This window comes from Rhinolophus ferrumequinum, chromosome 27 (assembly GCF_004115265.2).
Source record: "Rhinolophus ferrumequinum isolate MPI-CBG mRhiFer1 chromosome 27, mRhiFer1_v1.p, whole genome shotgun sequence".
Classification (NCBI taxonomy): domain Eukaryota; kingdom Metazoa; phylum Chordata; class Mammalia; order Chiroptera; family Rhinolophidae; genus Rhinolophus; species Rhinolophus ferrumequinum.
In genome coordinates, this window is record NC_046310.1 from 249477 (window position 1) to 269157 (window position 19681).

Here is a 19681-nt window from a genome sequence, read left to right on the forward strand (position 1 = left end):
AAACATAAGGACCTACCTTGTCCAAAAACAGGTCCTCCCCAGGCAAGTAGAGTAGGCTGACTTTCCCACGTTTGCTGGCTGTTGTTACTTCCACCCCACACAGTTTTAACCCTGCACTCCCTATTTTGATAAGGCTTTTTTTTTTTTTTTTAATTATTGCATGTTTGTCTTGAGGGCTGGTGGATTATATTCTCCTTTGGAGACCTCTGAAGGATACCTTATTCTAGGGAGTCATTGATTCGGAAAGGATGGATTTTGAGCTGTTGCCAGATGATGAGCGTCAGTGTATAAAATGCAAAACCACGTGCTTCATGTCTGCCATCTCCTGCTCTTGTAAACCTGGCCTGCTTGTTTGCCTGCATCATGTGAAGGAGCTGTGTTCCTGTCCTCCTTACAAGTACAAACTGCGGTGAGTAGGAAGCATGGGTTTTTCCCTGTGGAAAACACTAACTCCTGAATCAAAGCTCAGTGACATCCTTGTTTCGGGGCTGAATTATGAATTGTGAAACCTCTGCTTTTCTCCAAACCCACACGTCTCGAGTTGAGTCTGCCCTCCTGTCTCCAGGTACAGATACACTCTGGACGACCTCCACCCCATGATGAATGCGTTGAAGCTTCGAGCAGAATCCTACAACGAATGGGCCTTGAATGTGAATGAGGCTTTGGAGGCAAAGATCAACAAGAAGAAAAGTATGTGGTGTAGAAAGTCGGACAGGCGATTGGCGAGTTGGGGGCTGCTGTAATGAAGCCAGACCAGTCAGCCGCACAGCCCGGCGTGGTCCTGGTTAGCCCTCTGTGCTGGCGGCCAGGCTTCCAGAACACACACAGATACGGTGTAAAGACGAGAGTGGGTGCTTTCACTGCAGATGGCACATGAATTGTGCAAGGTCGGGAAGCAGAAGAACCATCGCTCCTCTTTGTGTCTGAGACAGAAGCATTTCACATTTTATATGGAACCTTCGAAAAACTTTTTAAAATTAGATCTCATGATAAAGGCAGCATGCCATTAAATGAGGAGTCTCTGATGTGCTGCTTTTTCATTTCCTGTTCTAATCAAAGCCTCTGTCTCTTATTACTACCTTTGAAAGCCACTGCTTCCCTTCCATCTCTTTCAGAGTGTTTTCACTTGCTTTCCTTCCTGTAGTCTGACAGGCAGCTCTGCCCTCTTGTGTTGAGGGGAAGGACGCAGGATCCCTGTGTGAGCACACTGGTTACCTGCCAGCTGCAGAGTAAATGCAGGGGAGGAAGTGCTTCGAGCACAGGGAGAATCTACACTTGCTTGTTTTGACAAGCCAGTTGTTTTCCCTATCATAAACAAACATTTCCGTATTGAAGAGCAACTCGAGGCACTTGTTGAAAAATACTCCACCTTCAGCGCCCGCCCCCACCCCAATCAAAAGTACAGATTTAAATAAACGTGATGGTCACAGGAAAGACGACCTCCTCTTTGTTCCTAGGCCTTGTCAGCTTGAAGGCTTTAATTGAAGAATCTGAAATGAAGAAATTCCCAGACAATGATCTGTTACGTCACCTTCGCTTAGTCACACAGGACGCGGAGAAGTGTGCCACTGTTGCACAGCAGTTGCTCAACGGCAAAAGGCAGACCAGGTGTGTATTCTGATTGAGAATTTTGCTGGCTGGTTTTTCCTTGTGAATCTGGGAGTGTTGGGTCCGTATGTTGTCACGGCAGCCCAGCCTTTATCTTTACAGATACCGATCTGGTGGAGGAAAATCCCAGAATCAGCTGACGGTGAATGAGCTGCGACAGTTTGTGACGCAGCTGTACGCTCTTCCCTGTGTCCTCAGTCAGACACCGTTGCTGAAGGTAATGGATGCACGTGTGAGAGAGGAGTGGGGATGCCGTGTGGTGTAAATGTTTGGTTGACACCATGAAGTCGTCATCGTCTTGGATAGTTAATTTGTACATTTACTTGCAGATGTGTTTTATAACACATTGAGTGGGGTGTGTGTGTGTGAAGAGATTGTGACAGGCCTATGAAGGAGAGGTAAAGGTGGGCATTTTTACCTTGCAGGTGACCACCAGCTCCTCCTTGTAGGCACTGGAAGGTCTTGTTATATGGCTTGTTGTAGCTGTCAGTCGGCTTAAGTATGGTCTCATTTACCCATATTATTGCTGAAGTCAAGCAGGATGGGAGAGGCTCGCTTTGAATATGCGTTGAGTCTAAGTATGAAAGAAGCCGCTGTTGTGATGCAACAACCTGTGACTTTTTAGGGGCTCTTGAGTCGTGTAGAAGATTTCCAACAGCACAGCCAGAAACTGCTCTCAGAGGAAATGCCCAGCGCTGCCGAGCTGCAGAGCTTGCTGGATGTCAGCCTTGAATTTGACGTTGAGCTTCCCCAGCTTGCTGAGATGCGCATCCGTGTGGAGCAGGCCCGCTGGCTAGAAGAGGTGCAGCAAGCTTGCCTCGACCCCAGCTCCCTGACGTTGGATGATATGAGACGTCTCATAGACCTCGGAGTGGGCCTGGCCCCATACTCAGCCGTGGAGAAAGCTATGGCTCGGCTTCAGGAGCTGCTCACAGTGTCAGAGCACTGGGATGACAAAGCCAGGAGTCTGCTCCGCGCCAGGTGAGAAAGCAAGCTGGCACTCGCTCTCCCATGAGGAGGCGGGGTGGCATTTCCATCTTCGCGCACGGAGCCCAGTCACGGGCATGGGACCGACTGGGGCGGCTCAGCGGCTGCAGCTGTGCGTGTAGATAGTGCAGAAAGAGCTGCTTGGCATTGGGGAGGGATGGAATTCTTACTTCGCTGAATGGTTCAAATGGACATACCTTTTCTAGAGTTTGTTTTCTGGATAAGAGAAGAAAAAAAATTACACGTAAGTGGAACTGTTTGGATCCACGGTTAATGAAGGAGACCCCAAGGCGTCTTACAGGGAACTGTCAGAGCTAATACTCTCTGTTGTGTAAATGAAGGAACATGGCTGCACACCTGTGCTGCTGCTTGGGGACTGAGGACACCTTGTCTGTACTGGGAGACGATGTTGGACTCAGGCTAACCATCTGCTGGGGAGACCAGCTCGCCCTAATCTTGCTGTCTGTCTGACAGATTTGTGCTGGGTCTAGCTGACGACACAGTATGAAAAAACTAATCTAAGTTGTAGACATTCTTTGTAATTCTGCAGTTGTGGTCATTGAACAGAGGCCAAAGCTTTTTCATACTGTGCTTTTGATATATTGCTATCCTAGAGAATTTTAATTTTGTTAGTGAAACTGTGTGAGTATTGACAGTGTGTCTAGTTTAACGCAGAGTAAATTATCACTAAGTAAACTGCAAATGGAAGTTTGGTTACACGAGCATCAAATGAGGAATAAGAACTTACACGCTTCACACAGTCAGTTGCTTTGTCCTAGATGCTCTGAAGTCTTGTGCAGCCATTTGAAACTAGTTACTGTGATACTTAGTAGTCACTGCCATTTAAAAAAAATTACTTGCTGGACTGAATTTCCTTTGAAAAGACTTTTCCAGTTTGTCTTGTAAAAGCACAAGGAAAGTGACCCATTGTACAACACGCTGAGCAGTGCCTGTGCTCCTTTTGCAGACCACGGCACTCACTCAGCAGCCTTGCTACGGCCGTGAAGGAGATTGAGGAGATCCCTGCGTACCTGCCCAGCGGGGCAGCTCTGCGAGACTCCGTGCAGAGGGCCCGGGACTGGCTTCAGGACGTGGAGGCCCTGCAGGTGGGTGTCAGGAAGCGGACGCCTGGCTGCCAGAGTGTCCGTCAGGAGCCGGAGTTGGACAATGGAAGGGTGTACGTTGGGTCTCACTGCACAGAGCGACCATTTCCTGGGGGGGCGCCTTGCTCATTCTGTTCCCAGCCGTCCGCACTTGGAGGTCCTTGTCCACCTGTGGCCTGAGCAGTCAGCGCAGGCGCTGAAAGCCGCCCACTGCAGTCGGGTTCCTGGTTGGGGGTCGAAGAGAACGTGCTAAAAGTGAAGTTGGGAGAGACATGTCATTTCTTGTCTTTGAGGAGTGGTTCTCTCACGTGGCTTGTCAGCAGCTTGGAGTAGCAGATGCAGTGACTCCAGTTACGGCTTGCCTAGGTCTCAGGGCCCAGAAACTTCACTATGTTGTGGCTTAAAAGTGCCTCCCCAGCCTCCCGAAGCAGTGGAACGTAGCAAGGTGCAGGGCAGGTAGCGCTGACAACCTGTGGCCACTGGGCGGGTGATATTACTGAGTTGGCTTGCAAGTGAAAGAAGCTGGGACTCAGCTTCTTTCCGTTAGGAAGGCCCAGGCGGCATTCTGGGAACTGCCCAGTTCTCAGCGGGATGACTTTATTTGAAGAGTGGTTGATGGGGCGGGGAGCCATGCTCTCTCTAATCATCACAAACCAGTAGGTCTTACGGACCTGCTGAGAAAAAAGATCTTTGAGTTATTTAATGGGCTATGTCTTAACATTTTTAAAATTTCTGTCGTCTTTGAGTCTTGAGTTCTGTTTTGTTGAAGCCTCAGATTCTCGGAATAAAGTACTACCTGTTTTGGGAACGTTTGTGTCTTTGTATGCAGTGCAGATGTCAGCTTCCTTACTGGAGTTGTGCGTGCGGGCTCTTGTCAGTATCTGGGGGACCGTAGAAACTAGCTGAGGCCACGGTCCCCCTTTTCACTCATGATGGTAGAAGGGGGAGCTCTTTGCAGTCAGGAGAGGTGCGCATGTGAAATCAGACGGGGTACATTCTGGGTAGGTTCCTCCCTTTGTGTTTTGTCATGTGCACACTGTTTAGCTTTGTGCCTGCAGCAGGGCCTGCAGGGAGAGCAGGAGCATCTTGCTTCATTCCTGAAAGAACAGGCTGGCCCCGGACTTGCATCACACGTACATCTCGGGGCTGGTAGGGGCCTAACAACAAGGAACCCCTTTGGATTCAGTGGTTTGTTCATTGAAAGCTGTTGCCAGAGATCTGCTTCGCGCACACGAAGAAGACTCCATGTGTTTCTACAATGAGGCCATAGGGACAGTCACCATTTTCACGTGTCCAGCAGAACATTTACGAATATGTCCTTTCAGTCTTAGTCCTATCAGAATAAGCATCAAAGGCAGTGAAACATCAATGTGCCTCGTCTATCTTCAGTTTTCCAGTTTCCCCCAGAATGTCCCTTGTTGTTTCTTGTCAGCTCAGGACTCAAGTTAAGTTTCTTTTAGTCTTGTACATTCTCGTCCCCATGCTCCTTTTTTTTCATGTCATTGTCCGGGACACTTATCCTGTGGGATGTTAGTCTGGTTATTTCTTTTGGTGTGTTCTCTCTTCTGTATTTCCTGTGAATTGGAAGTGAGCTTCAAAGCCTCGATGGATTCAGGTCAGACGTTTTGTGATCCTGTGTATACTCCCAGTTGCATCAGCTCAGGAGGCACCTGGATGACCTGCTCTGTGAGGCTGGGGGTGGTTCACACTAATGCCCCTCCACCCCACCCCTCACACACGCCCACGGCTTTTATTCTCCCAGTTTGGGTATCTGATTCTCCAAAGGTGGTCCCAGTACCAGCAGCACCAGCACCACCTGGAAATGTGTTAGAAATACAAATTCATGGGCCCTTCTTTGGTGACCTGAATCAGAACATCTGGGGATGGGGCCCAGGAAGCTGTTTAAACAAGCTTTCCTGATGATTCTGAAGAAATGTGCAAATTTGAGCACCCATGGGCTTTCTCAGTTCATTTTACTGAGTAATCTCAGTAATTTATACTGATTTACTTCAGGTCATCGTTGGCGAGTAGATTGGAGTAAAATATTGTTTTGTTGCTTATATTTAGGTAAGTCAGTAGGAAAGTCTTTTGAGTTATTACTAATCTACATTTATGATGATTTTTTTCCCCTCAAAATATCCACGGGGAACAATGTGACAAGTGAATTGAGAAGGGCATGGTCCAAATGAAGGAGCCACAGTGCGTGTTGTGTTCACAGTTGTTTCCCTGGGGTCCAGCACAGACTGGTTCCTTTAATTATCTGTTGAGGGAAAGAACATGTCATGACCCCGCCGCACCCCCACAGCCCCGTTAGCTGGTGGGTTTCGTCCATGTCCGTGTGCATTTAACATGTTGAAGCCGTAGAGTGGGCCCATTCTGAATTGGGCTCTCCTCACTTTACACAGAAGTGCTCCTTTTTCTAAGTCACTACAGTTTTTCTTGATCTGTTAGGTTGGAGGACGTGTGCCAGTGTTAGACGCACTCGTGGAACTTGTTACGCGAGGCCGCTGTATCCCGGTGCATCTGAATTCTTTACCAAGACTGGAATCGCTGGTCGCTGAGGTTCAGGCTTGGAAAGAATGTGCTGCCAATACATTCTTGATTGAGAATTCTCCATGCTCTCTCTTGGAGGTAAGTCTCATCCGGCCCGTGACAAAACCCTGGGTCACCTGGCTGGGTTAAGCATGCAGTCCCTCCCACCCAGGGCGGCGTCACTGCCTGACCTGTGTTCATGAGTCACTGTTTTCAGTAGAGCCTGAGAGATGCTTCTAAGCTTGTAGTGATGTTTTCCAGACACACAGTGTCTCAGGAAGGACTTCCTGTCATGGGGATCGTGCCTTAGTCCGTGTTGAGATTGATTGGACTTTGAACCTTGGCCAAGCTTCACCCGTTGATCTCCTCCACTCCTCATAAAGTGTGGTAGCTGGGCTTTTCGTGTGTTTTGTGAGCTGATCCTGGTCATGTGTTGTGCCTGGAATCAGCATATATCCCATTTTTACTTACTGTTAGATTGAATCTGGACTCAAAGTCCGTCTTTTGTGAGGTTTTCTTCTTCCCCTTCCTTCCTTTGCAGAGGAGTCTTCTGGCTTCAGGGCAGCATGTTGTAAAGAAAATGTTAGACACTGCGGGCTTTGCCTCCTCCCCACGCTTGGGGCTGACGGGAGGCTCCCTGGGGCTGCAGCTGAAGTCCCTGTCACCAGTGCTTGTACCGTGTCCCCCATTAGGTGCTGTGTCCTCGGTGTGATATCGGCCTTTGGGGATCGAAGAGGAAGCAGAGAAAGTTAAAGGAGCCCTTGCCAAGTGGAAAGAAGAGAAGCAGCAGACTGGAGAGTCTGAGTGACCTGGAGAGGGCTTTAGCCGAGAGCAAGGAGACGGCCGCCGCTGTGCGTATGGGCCTCTCGTGTCCACTGTGTCGCTCGGGGACGGTAGTTTCTAACTCTTCCTTGTTTACAGTTTTGGGAGGGCAAGTAGAAGGAGAATTTTACAAATACTCAGTTTTTTGCCAAAAACTTTCTGAAAATTGTCGAATGTAAGTGTCCAGCTGGAGAGGCAGCAGCAGATTTAGGGCCCCCCAGAAACCACCGTGACGTGCCTGTGGGTCGGGCCAGGGATGCTGGACGTGCGAGGCCGTCTGCCTTTGCAAAGCACTGTTGATGTGAAGATGGTGCCTCTGCAAGGTGAAGCCGTGTCCGGCTAATGTTCAGTGAGCACAGTGTCAGGACAAACGGAGGTAGCTATGTGATCTTGATGCTTTAAAAAATGTTTTAGTCTCAGGTGTAACCAGATACTGATTCGGTATTTATACCTTGTGAATTGATGAGCACAGGAAGTCTACTTACACTCGTCACCACACATAGACTTTTTTTCTTAAGGGAATTTAAAAGTCTACCTTACTCTGTTCGGCAACTTTCAAACCTACAACCTGGTAGTGTTAACGGTCATCACCACCCTGGACGTTACATTACCCCCCAGGGCTCGCTGGTGTTACAGCTGGAAGTCTGTATCTCTGACCCTTGATCCATGTCACTCGTTCCCCACCTCTGGCCACCAGTCTGTTTTCTGTATGTATGAATTGGAGGTTGTTTAGATTTCACATACAAGAGGATTATACGAATTGTCTTTATCTGACTTGTGTCACTGAGCAGAATGCGCTCGAGGTCCGTCATGTTGCAGATGGCGGTATTTCCTTCCTCATGTCTGAGTAATACTCCATTGTGTATCCTTTCCTCTGTCGATGGACACCTAGGTGGTTTCCATGTCTTGGCTGTTGTAAGAACTACTCCAGGGACCATGGAGGTGCAGATACCTATTAGTGATTTATTTTTCTTTGGGTAAATACCCAGAAGTGGGATTGCTGGGTCACGATGAGGTAGTTCTATGTTTAATGTTTTGAGGAACCTCCATATCGTTTTCCACAGTGGCTGCACCTATTTGCCGTCCCTCCAGCAGTATACAGGGTGTTCCCTTCTCTCCACGTCCTCGCCAGCACATGACATTTCTTGTCTTTTTGATGACAGCCATTCTAACAGGTGTGAAGTGGTATCTCACTGTGGTTTTGATGTGCGTTTCCCTCATGATGAGTGACGTTGAGCACCTGTTTATGTACCTGTTGGCCATCTGTGTGTTTTCTTTAGAAAGGTGACCATTCAGATCCTGTGCCCGGTTTTTAATTGATTTTTTTTTTTTCTAAAATTTTTTTTATTGCTGCTGAGTTGTATGACTTCTCTCTGTAATTTGGGGATTGACCCGAATCAGATACGTGATTTACCAGTATTTTCCCCCATTTGGCAGGTTGCCTTTTGTTGACGGTTTCCTTCACTGCAGAAGCTTTTCAGTTGGATGTAGTCCCACCCGGATGCTTGTAATGGCACAAAGCATTGCCTGTTCTGGAGTAGAAATCCACCTGCTGCGAGGACTGGATTGGGCTCCTTCCCACCCTCTTCCTTTGCAGCAGCCTGGTCTCTCTTGTGATGGACGTAGGACTTGCCTTGGTTCATTTATGCGTTTGACACAGCCTTTCCTGGGCCTCTCTATGCTCAGTCAGGTTCGCATCAGATTCTGCTGCCTACGCAGAACTGTGGTGTTTGTAAGGAGCCACCTCCTGCTGTGGGAACACTGGTTTGAACTTGGCTGCTGTGTCTTTAGGCGCCTAGACTGTGAGCCCCGCATCTACGAGCGTGTCCGTTCCCTGTTATTTCATAGGGGAATGACAGTAGTCGTTTGCCCTCCATTTCTAACCTGTAGGAAGGCCCCTTGTCACCACTGACACAGACGTACTGCCCGCACTTGGTCTTTGTTTGCAGAAATAAGTGGGTGTTTTTTCATATACCAAAGATTTGCTACCCAGTTTACTTATAGATCTTTTGGTTTCTTCCCTGATCCCACCTTCACACATTTTCTTCTCCAAAAGGACAGAACGGAGGTTCATTCTGGCCTTGGCACTCAGGGTGCCTCATCTCCTGAGTCATGTTGCTGCCGAGAGGCAAATGTGATGGTTGGGAACGGTCTAACTGTGGCAAGTTAACATTGTCAGAACTTGGGAATAGAACTGGGGAAGGACTAGTTCCTGTGGCCCGTCATGTTTGTCTCTTGAGGGGGGCAAGATCAGTTTTAAAGGTGTGCGCTTCCCCATTTATCTGTGATTATTGCGGGGGGTCCTGGGGACGGCTGGTAGTCGAGCCTTTTGTTGAGGAAAGGGTATGGTAAGTTAGAGGTGGCGGTGGCTTTAATTGACACAGCCAGTTTGGAAGTTGTCACCTTCAGACGCTGCCTCTCCTTCCTGGTGCTGAGTAAGTCTGAGGTGCCTCGTACGCATATGTCGTGGGTGTGTATTGTGTCGTGTGAAAGCCCCTGATAGACAGCTGGCACGGACTGGTCAGAACCACTCCAGCCTTTCCGTGTGAACTTGATTCTGTTTGTGTTTTCAAGTCATTCATACAGGTTTAATTGAACTTGGCACTTTCCTGGGACGTGGCTCTGATAATAGAGAGGAAAAGACTTTGCATTGGAGTATACTTGCTGCTTTCTGCGGAAAAACATCTTGCTTTTGTCTTTGCCCTAACAATTTCATTTTACTCTCATCAGGCCTGTGTGTATGTCTGTGCATGTAAGAAAGTCTGGTAAAGTCGTTTCTATTTAATTTTTCATGAGGGATCCAGTGTCGTCTTCCACGGTTGCTCTGTCCAGCACACATGTGCGGCCTCAGTGTCAGACACAGCCAGAGGCGTGGCCTGCTCCTGTGTGGTGGGTGCCCTAGGAGATCCGTCCACCCAAGTACCTTTTCAGGAGAACACACAAGCTAACGCACTGAGGAAAAGTTAGTGCACGGAGAATGTGAAACCAAAAGTCTGTAGCTTTCAAGAGAGGTACATTTTCCAGGAGGTAAATGAGCGAGGAAGCAGGAGTTCTAAGAAGTGGTGTGTGTTGGGTAGTCCCTCACCTTGAGTGTTGACTGTGCCAGGCAGAGCGTGTGCAGTCACACGTCCATCACACAGTCACCCCTGCAGCCTGTGAGGTAGGTGGGCAGTGTCACTCCCTCCTTGTCCTGCACCTGGGGTGTGTCGCCAAGGTCACTCAGATGCTGGTGGGCAGAGCCAGCGTCTGGATGCAGACGGTCTCCTCGGCGCCCAGGAGAAGGCGTGGTCTGTGACACTGACCTCCTTGTTCACTCCTGTCAGATGGCAGCGCTGGGGGAAGCTCGCCTGAGGGAAATGGAAGCCATGCAGTCTCTCAGACTAGCCAACGAGGGGAAGTGGCTGTCGCCTGTCCCGGACGTGGAGACGAAGGTCTGCATGTGTCAGAAGGCGCCGGCCGCCCCAATGATCCAGTGTGAACTCTGCAGGGATGCTTTCCACACCAGCTGCGTGGCGGTCCCCAGTGCTGTGCAGGGCCCCGGCGTCTGGCTCTGTCCCCACTGCCGGCGGTCCGAGAAGCCCCCATTAGAGAAGGTCTTGCCCCTGCTGGCTTCACTGCAGCGTATCCGGGTCCGGCTCCCCGAGGGGGACGCTCTGCGGTACATGATCGAACGGACCGTGAGTTGGCAGCACAGAGCCCAGCACCTGCTGTCCTCAGGGAGCCTCAGGGCTGCGCACAGCCGCACGGGTCCGGGACTGTCACAGAGCAGGCGGCAGGCCCCGGCGGGGCAGGCGGCAGAGACCAGCGAGGTGAGCCATCCCTTCCTCCCCTCTCTGGGCCCTGACCGTGTGGCCTCAGGTGGCCAGGACTGTGTCTCATGCGCTCAGTGTGGAGCAGACCTCACGCCCGCATGTGTACAGGGCCTTTCCCACACTGAGGTGTATGGACCCAGACTCGTACGTAATACCTGGGTGTGGGAAACCTTTTTGCCTGACTGTTTTTCCCCTCTGTCCTCTCGTGTAAGCCGCGAGTAGGAAAGCGAGGGTCCCTCCCAGTGGTGTTTCTCTGAGAGGAGGAGCAAGCTTCTGCTCTTGGGTGTCTGCTCTTTAGAGGACAGGCAGAAGGTTTCAGACCATTTGTGGTCTTGCTGCCGAAAGCCAGACTCTTCTGAGTGTCCCTGGTATCGCAGCGGTTTCTGTCTCCTGTGGAAATGGCTGCAGGAAAAGAATGTCCCTCTCTTTATGAGTTCCCCTGAGGGCTCAACCCACACAGGTTTCTCCAGCGGAGACGTCACAGCTGCCTGTGCTCAAGGGGGGAACGCAGACATGAAGCCTGGGTTCCGTGCTCAGCAGATGGAGAGGCAGGCTGGAGACCGCTGTCTGCCATGTTTATCGCCTCGTTTTTTTACCTTTTTCCTAGGCTTCTGAAATACAGCGCCTGGCACTTAGCTGGGACCAATCAGATTTTTGTTGTGTAGGCGAGTTGTGACTGGGCGGCCTCCAGTCGAGACCTTTGTTTTCTTTATACCAGATGTGCTCACGTGTGTCCCCGAAAATAAGACCTGGACGGACCATCAGCTCTAAGGCGTCTTTTAGAGCAACAATTAATGTAAGACTGGGTCTTATATTATGTAAGACCCGAACTTACAGTAAAATAAGACCGGGTCTTATATTAATTTTTGCTCCAAAAGACGCATTAGAGCTCATTGTCCGGCCAGGGCTTCTTGGCAGGGAAGTACGGGAGGAATTGACTAGTACAGGGAAAGCTGTTGAGCAACAGTTTTCTGATCTGGGTCCGAGGAGTGTTTGCCCTTTAATGAACGTGAAGGAGGTGGAAAGGTGAGTGTGAGGGATCATGGCAGTTCCTCGGCTGGTTTACTCAGCGGGTGCTGTGTTCACCGTGTTAGAATCTTCCTAAGGAGAGCTACACAGGGGTACAAGGCTGCATGACCTGTTCTCATGCAGCGAAAGTGACTTAACCCCCAATGCTGCTCTTCCCCTCTCTGAAATCTGTCCAAGTGAAACCAGGAGGACCAGGGCATGGTGTGGACGAGGGTTGGTTTGGCCACCTCGAAGATGCCAGAAGACACCCTTCAGTCGGGAAAGTCCAGTTTGTGTGTTAGGCTGCCTGTCTGCTAACCCCGGCTGCTTTCACTGGGCTGGTGGCGTGTTTGTGGCCCTGGAAAAGGCCCCCCACAGAGTGCTGTCTCCCATTAGGTGTCTCCGCCTCCTGGGACGACTTCCTCTTCCTCGCCTGACGACAGAGACAACAGAACCTCGTATTCAGCCTCTCCCTTCTTTACTGGGCGGAGTCGCATCCCCCTGCACGGTTTGTATTTTGGTTTTAGTTTTGTTTTGAAGGATGGATAGTAACAGGTGGTGGTGTGGTAGGTTTTCGTTATAGATCATAGAAAAGGATTTGACCCTGAGATGTGGGATGCAGGTTACCATGTGTTTGCAAGGCAGAGAAGGACCACAGTTGAAGGCTTATCAGTGCAGAGGAAACAGAGAGGGGCCCTTTATTTACATCCATTTCCTTCAGGGCCCAGAGGGTAAACAGCATTTCCACCCCAGGCTAAGTCAGAGGCTGCCGTGGTCCTTCATTACGTGCAGGGAATCCCAGGCATGAGCCCCACCTGGAGGCGACCTCCTCCTTGCCTGTCTTTACCTGTCAGTGCCGCCTCATGAATTGTGCCTGAAGCGGCAGCTGCAGTCCTGATCCGACCCCATCTCTCGTCACCATGTCAGAGAGGCCCCTGCCCAGGGTCCCTGTTCTGTGCCTTGTGTTGAAAGCTGTCAGGACAGAGGGGCTCCTCTGCGCCAGCAGGAGTGAGTGCGGAGGGCTTCGGTGTAGAGCTAGCACTCCCCGTGTCATCGGAGGACGTAGAAAATCTAGTCTGGGCTCTGCTGGAGGGGGACTTGAGGCACTTGAAGTGAACCTGAACTTGAGCTGGGTGCCGTTTAGGGAGAGGCTGGTAGAGGCACGAGGGTGAGCCTTCTGCCGAGTCCCGGGTCTGGTGCAGTGTGGGCGCCGGGCGGGGCCTCATGCTGGTGTGGTCTCTGCAGGCATCAGCACCGAAGTGAGTGAACTGCTGATGGAGGCGCAGCTGCTCCAGGTGTCGCTTCCCGAAATCCAGGAACTTTACCGGACTTTGCTGGCGAAGCCCAGCTCTGTGCAGCCAGCTGGCCGGAGCTCACCAGTCAGACCCAGCGGTGAGAAGGCAAGTGTCTGGGAGGCAGTCGGTGGGGAGCTGCTGCAGGAGTGCTTCCTGAACAGCTCACGACTTGAGGCCCCGGTGACCCCGAGCCGCGTGCGGACAGAGCCAGGGAGCAGGCACGCGCTGGCCACCATGCGCTGGGCGCCCCGCCGGGCCGCTCCTGGTGTTCAAGTCACCGTGAGTTAGTCAGTCTGTAGCGAGGTGCTTCTCGTCATTCCCACGTGGTGACAGCTAGAGGCAGCGTCATTTTTGTTCTGTAAGGAAGACACTGTAGAGATGAAAATGCAAGTATAGCTGGGGTAGAGGCTTCAAAAATCAAAGATATTCTTGTAGTTAACATTCAGCAAATGCTTTCACTCCTCTCAGCCCAGCAAGACGGCTGTCGGCAGGACCATGTGGGTGTTGGTTTGCTTAAGGGGACACTGGACTGTCCTGTTTGCTGGCACCTGACAGACGCTGCTTTCTGCCCGTTTGGGAACTGACCGACCTGTAACATTTAAGGCCTGAGAACACGGTCTGGAGAGGGAATAGTCTCCCTAACGAGGGCAGAAGGGCAGGTACTGGCATTTAGGAATTTATGTGTCATCGTGATACCAAATAACCAGACACCCTTGTCGACTATGGCCGGTTAATGCTGCTCCTCCTGGAAGGGGCGGGGGTCCTGTGGGGACGGACAGACGGACGGAAGGAAGGAATCAGCACGGTTCTGTAGACGTCCGTAGGCCAAAGGGTGAATATTAAACACCCGGGTAGAAACCTCATAGCAGTCAGTTACATCCTGGATTTGGCACAAAGAAGAAAGTAGGCATCTCTCTCCCCACAGCCTGGCCGGTCGGCTCACTGACGGCTAATGGTGTCTCTCCCATTTCCTTCTCCCAGTGTTACTCTGGCAGTACTGGCAGGATGGGCGGGGGTGATGGTGGCGATGGGGGCCCCTCTGCTTTCAGACGGCTCCCACAGCCTCACCAGTTCAGTCATAGGCCAACCTGAGGCTAAAATGGAGTCTGCCCTTCCCCCACCCAGAGCGACGGCTGCCGCGGGAAGAGAGATGGGGTGAACGGCCTGGAGAGGAAACTGAAGAGACGCCTGGAAAGAGAAGGCCTCGCCAGCGAGCGGAGGGATCGAGTGAGGAAAATGCGGATGCCCAGAAAGAAGAAAATCAAACTGAGCCACCCCAAGGACACGGACAATCCCCAGTTAGAGAGAGAGCGTAGCTCTGAGGCAGCCCCATCTGCCGAAACCCATTCCCCGCCCTCAGACACGTCCTACTCCGAGCAGGACGACTCTGAGGATGATGACGCCATCTGCCCGGCTGTGAGCTGTCTGCAGCCGGAAGGAGACGAGGTCAGTGAGGTGTGGGCCGTAGAGGACATGCTTCCCCCTAACTCAGGAACCCTGTGAGCTGGACCTTACCTCGCTGGGTCCCTCTCTTCGCTTACCTGCTTTGAGCTGCTCTGAAAGGGTTGTCAGCCCTCCCCTGCTGACACCTCTGCTCCTACCATCGCTCCTGGGTCTTCTCCCTTTTCTGGAAGAAACTCTTCTCTTCTCTTCTTCCCTTTGTCCTTTTCCTGCTCCTCCAGCTTTCACCGTCCCGGCGCTAAGAAGGTGGGAGGGAGGCTGATGTAACGCCCTTTGCTCACTCACCACAGGGCAGCGCAGTCTCCACCCCAAAGCAATCACGACTTGAGCAATGGCTTTGGCTGGTGGGCCAGAGGTCCCGGTGGTGGGACAGTGGCCGTTAGTGGCAAATGGCTGAATATCTCGAGGCCGGCCTGCCCAGTTTTGAATCCCGTTTTTCCTCTGAAAACCCCGTCTCCCTGCTCTTTGTAACCAGGTGGACTGGGTCCAGTGTGATGGCAGCTGCAACCAGTGGTTTCACCAGGTCTGTGTTGGTGTTTCTCCAGAGATGGCAGAGAAGGAGGACTACGTCTGTGTGGTCTGCACTGTGAAGGATGCGCTGAGCCGGAAGTAACCCCACAAACCCCGCTCAGTACTCACTGTCGTTGAGGACTCTCCCACGACCCCTTCAGTTTTCTGCAAAGCTGCAGGACTGGGGCCCAGACCAGCCTGTAAACGGTGCTATTTCTATTCCTTATGGATCGTTTTTCCAGAACTCTTTGAAAAAAAGAAAAAACAACTAAAAAAATTTTTGACACCTTTTGTATTTTTTCCCCTAAGAGCTGTTTGTGGTTGTCGAGGTTTGAAATGCTGACTGTTTCTGCAGGGTTTCCACGATTTGGAAGGCAGTGGAGCTCACACCTCTTCATGCCCAGCATAAAATCTGACCTCTGTCTGGGATTTACCGGCTTAACGAGTCCAACTCAGTCTCAGTGCCCAGAGGGCACCAGAAATTCCAGTAAATCCTCATTTGAGGAATTTCTCTCTTGTTTACTCTGTTACCATATTGGGGAGCTTAAGTTTTTCACTTTTGGGGTTTTTGTTTGTTTCTTTACCCATTTTTCTTTTCCCTCGTAGACTAGGTTTATTTATCTAAGCAATAACTTTTATGTTGGTTTCAGTGGCTGGAATTAAAACAAAACAAACTTCCAAACGGTGTGTTGGTGCTTCAGCATTTTGGTTGGTGTGCAGAATGCAGACGTCTGGTTTCTAGTGTCACCAGTGAGCTGGGGGCGTGGAAAAGGGACTGCTCTGAGCGCTTGCCACAGCTGTAGCTGACTTTCTTCCTGCCCCTCCTTCCTCCTGTTCTTCGGTAGCTTGTATCAAATGTTGCGGTTCATATTGTGAATAAATCCTCGATCCTAACAGAATACTACATGCTGCTTATTTCAGCCGCGGGACTGTGGTGCCTTCCTCCCTCTGCCAGGGAGCTGCTTGCTTTTGCCTCTGCCCAGCCAGGCTGCAATCACCAGGGACTCCTGTGTGTCCAGCTCTGCTGTGGGCCACGACGCGGCCAGTCCCCACTGCTAGGGAACCCCGCCCCCGAGTCTTCAAGGAGGGGCACCTGTCTTTAAAGCCGTGCTTCCTCAGGATGTGGCCCGGTTACTCCCAGCTCCCCTCAGCCCTCCTGTGAGGTGATGACGTCGCATTTGAGCTCACAGGGAGTCGGTTTAGGGTTCACTGTCAGAAGAACTGAAGGGCTTGGGCATTGTGGGTTGAGGGAAGCTGGGGACAGCCGGGCTCTGCCCTCCAGACGCCACCCGTCCTCCTGACTCCAGCTGCCACTGTGCTTGTGGGTGGCCCATAGCCCTCCACTCACTCCTTTGCTTACAAAGGACTGTTCTTTACAAGGCAGCACAGCAGGCAGCCTGTGACCAGAACAGAATCCTGCTCGCCTTTTCCTGTTCTGTTGCTAATACTGGTTTTCTCCACTCTCTATAGCCATAAACCTGAAGGTGGGTAGAATTAGTGGGTTTTTAATTGAAAAAAACAAAGAAAAGAAACGGCAATTTGTGATGTGGCAGAGTTTTAATGTACTAACCCCTTTTATGCAATTCGTGTGATTAAATCTCTTTAAGATTCCAGATTGTCTGCACTTTCCCACAGTTGTTGTGATGTTTCTCCTTGTCTGATGGGGGTTGAGGGGCCAACAGAGAAGAATCTCCAGAGCGCGATCTGGAGCGATGGTGGTTTGGCCTTAAATGTCCACATTCTTAGAGGCCCGTGACACTGGGACAGGACGCCAACTGTCCCTGGTCCACTGAGAAAGTAAGCTTGAAAGGGGACCCGGCAGCTGGAAGAAAAAGCCTCTGCCTGTGGAGAGGTTTGACCGTGTGGTACACATCCCGCACCACAGCCCCCCACACACACTCCATCTTCTTCACCTATAGGTTGTCCTGACCAAAGCATCTGTGGGGAGAGGGAAAAGGGGGAGGCTGAAACCTTCCGCTCCCCATGTGAGCACCTTGTGACACAGAACTTGAGGACAGTGCTGGCCTAGAATTACTGCTCCTACCCTGTTTCCCCGAAAATAAGACCTAGCCGGACCATCAACTCATCTTTTGGAGCAAAAATTAATATAAGACCCGGTCTTATTTTACTCTAATATAAGACTGGGTTTTTAATATAAGACCATGTATAATACATATAATACAATACCGTGTCTTACATTAATTTTTGCTCCAAAGGATGCATTAGAGCTGATGGCCCGACCAGGTCTTATTTTCGGGGAAACACAGTAGGTGACAAGGCCGGGCAGCGTCTCTAGGCCTCTGCGCCAGTGCTACGTTCACCAGCCAGTGCTGTCTGTTGTGTACGCAGTGGCACACGGAGCTGACACTTTCCATCTTTGTCCTCCAGCTTGTGAGGAGGGATTCCTGAGAGGGCTGGGGCCTGAGCCTGAGGGTCAGTGGGTGGAGAGAATCTGGTGAGCTTGGCACCAAAGGCTGGACAAGGCCCCCACCGCACCTCAGCAGCCGCTTGCTGATTTTCCTTCCAAGTCTGACGGGTTTCTTACGTAGAATAAAGGGCGTGCTGTGTGTAAGGGCTGGCTGTGCAGGGGGCCGGCTGCTTGACCACTTCAGGGCAGCGCCGGCCGGGAAGGTGGGGCTCGTTTTTCTGTCTCACGGTTAACCTAACTCGAGCTATGGCCATGGGGCGTGGACTTGGTAAAAGCCGGAATTTCCCTGCTGTATTCTGCCCTGCAGAGCTTTACAAACGAGGTATGAAGACAGGAATTTGGATCTTGTGTTTTTGGGAGATGTATGTGAGGTACCCGCTGTAAAAGGCAAGCTGACCGGGTGTCTGCGGGACAAGGCAGAGGGTGGACGCCACCTGGAAGGGCTGCGCCTTGGCTCCTCCTGCCTCCCACTGGCTCAGAAGGCCTTTGTAACCATCTTGGCCTCTTCCACCTACCATTTGATGGGTGTTCGACTTTATCTAGTGGTCATAGGTGTTTTTCCGAGCTCAGCCCTGCCTGGCGTCTTGTCACATAACAGCCTGGCGTGATTATAGGTGCCGTGGCTCTGTAACAGGAGATAGAATGGACGGCGAGTGTTTCAGGGATCATTGCCTGTGGCCACCAGTAAGTGACTGCTGGTGTGCACTGTAGTAAAGTGGTCTCGCCATAACGATGCAGAAAAGAGCCCCCTTCTGATGAAACTGCCCGTTGGGAAGAGGAGCCGAGGGACAGTGACGATGGCATTGCCGTCCCTTAGCTCACACGAGGGTCGGCGGCCCCTCTGGCTGCCGCATGAGGGCCACAGCCTCCCAGCTCGGTGTGTAATAGAAATGTTGCTGAAAAGCTGCCTAAACCACACATTGTATAAAGTAAAACTGTTGTAAATCCATTTTCAAAGCGTAAAAGAGTCAATCTGTAAAGTGTACATTGCATTTCTTCCAAATTTTTGCTAACAAATTTTCATGTTTCAAGATTGCTGGTGTAAGAATCCAACTGCGTTTGTATCAGTCCACACCGAGCATGTACACAGCCAGCAGCAGCAGATCATCCAGCTCCCTGCTGCTTCTGGGTCAGTTGTATGAGGGGAAGGGCTGGGACGTGTTGGCTTTAGACGTGTCTTTTATTTTCAGGATGACCTGCTGCATTGCGACAGGAATGGACTTAGGAGGTCATTTGATCTATTCCAGGTGAGTGGAAGCCAGAGGACTGTTCCTTCTCTTTCCTCTTGGATGGGAAAATAGAGAAAACGTTACCTTTCTGAGGAAATAAGTGACGTGTTCTACTAAAAGTAAAAGCCAAAGACACCATCTCTCCCAAGAAAATCTAGCTCCTGGCAAACTTACCTGTTTTACCACTGAGTGGTCTGCCCATGACTCCAGTGGGAACACAGATGGCAGAAAGCCCCCCTTGCATAGGGTAGCTTGTCAGTTAAATGGTGAAAAAGATGTTTAGTTTAACCTAAGTCGAAGGCATGAGGTCAGACATTTAAGTTCGCAAACTCATCCTGAATAATTCATTGCTGAATGTCACTACGGTCACTATCGAGGTGCTCCCCTTGGGAAGCTATGCACCAATGCCAGTGCCTAGTCCACCCCAAAGCAATTTTGGAACTCTTTTACTGGAATGGCCATCAGAGCTGTTGTCATATTACCCTTGGTGTCCTGAATGTCATCAAAATGTCTTCCTTTCAATATTTTCTTTATCTTCGGGTAAAGAAAGAAGTCATTGGGGGCCAGATCAGGTGAGCAGGGAGGGTGTTCCAATAACAGTTATTTGTTTACTGGCTAAAAACTCCCTCACAGACAGTGCTGTGTGAGCTGGTGCATTGTCGTGATGCAAGAGCCATGAATTGTTGGTGAAAAGTTCAGGTCGTCTTAACTTTTCCACGAAGCCTTTTCAGCACTTCCAAATAGTAAACTTGGTAACTGTTCAGTTAGTACAAATTCATAATGAATAATCCCTCTGATACCAAAAAAGGTTAGCAACATCGTTGCAACGAGTTCACGAACTTGTCAGACCTCGTACATCCCTTTAGTAAACACTAAAATTGGGAGA

At 50.7% G+C, this 19681-nt stretch overlaps 1 protein-coding gene across 2 annotated transcripts in view; it reads left to right on the top strand.

Annotated features, from left to right (window-relative positions):
- The window catches only part of KDM5B (lysine demethylase 5B), a 49471-nt gene extending 32831 nt beyond the window's left edge, over positions 1-16640 (top strand). For both annotated transcript variants that reach the window (XM_033099805.1, XM_033099806.1), the window contains exons 15-27: positions 228-409; positions 566-690; positions 1458-1608; positions 1711-1825; positions 2234-2589; positions 3563-3701; positions 6150-6329; positions 6923-7081; positions 10376-10861; positions 12269-12380; positions 13118-13272; positions 14293-14613; positions 15104-16640. In XM_033099805.1, the coding sequence (XP_032955696.1) occupies positions 228-409; positions 566-690; positions 1458-1608; positions 1711-1825; positions 2234-2589; positions 3563-3701; positions 6150-6329; positions 6923-7081; positions 10376-10861; positions 12269-12380; positions 13118-13272; positions 14293-14613; positions 15104-15241 (2619 nt within the window). In that variant the 3' untranslated portion in view covers positions 15242-16640. The remainder of the gene's footprint in view (positions 1-227; positions 410-565; positions 691-1457; positions 1609-1710; positions 1826-2233; positions 2590-3562; positions 3702-6149; positions 6330-6922; positions 7082-10375; positions 10862-12268; positions 12381-13117; positions 13273-14292; positions 14614-15103) is intronic.
- The last annotated feature ends 3041 nt before the right edge of the window (positions 16641-19681 follow it).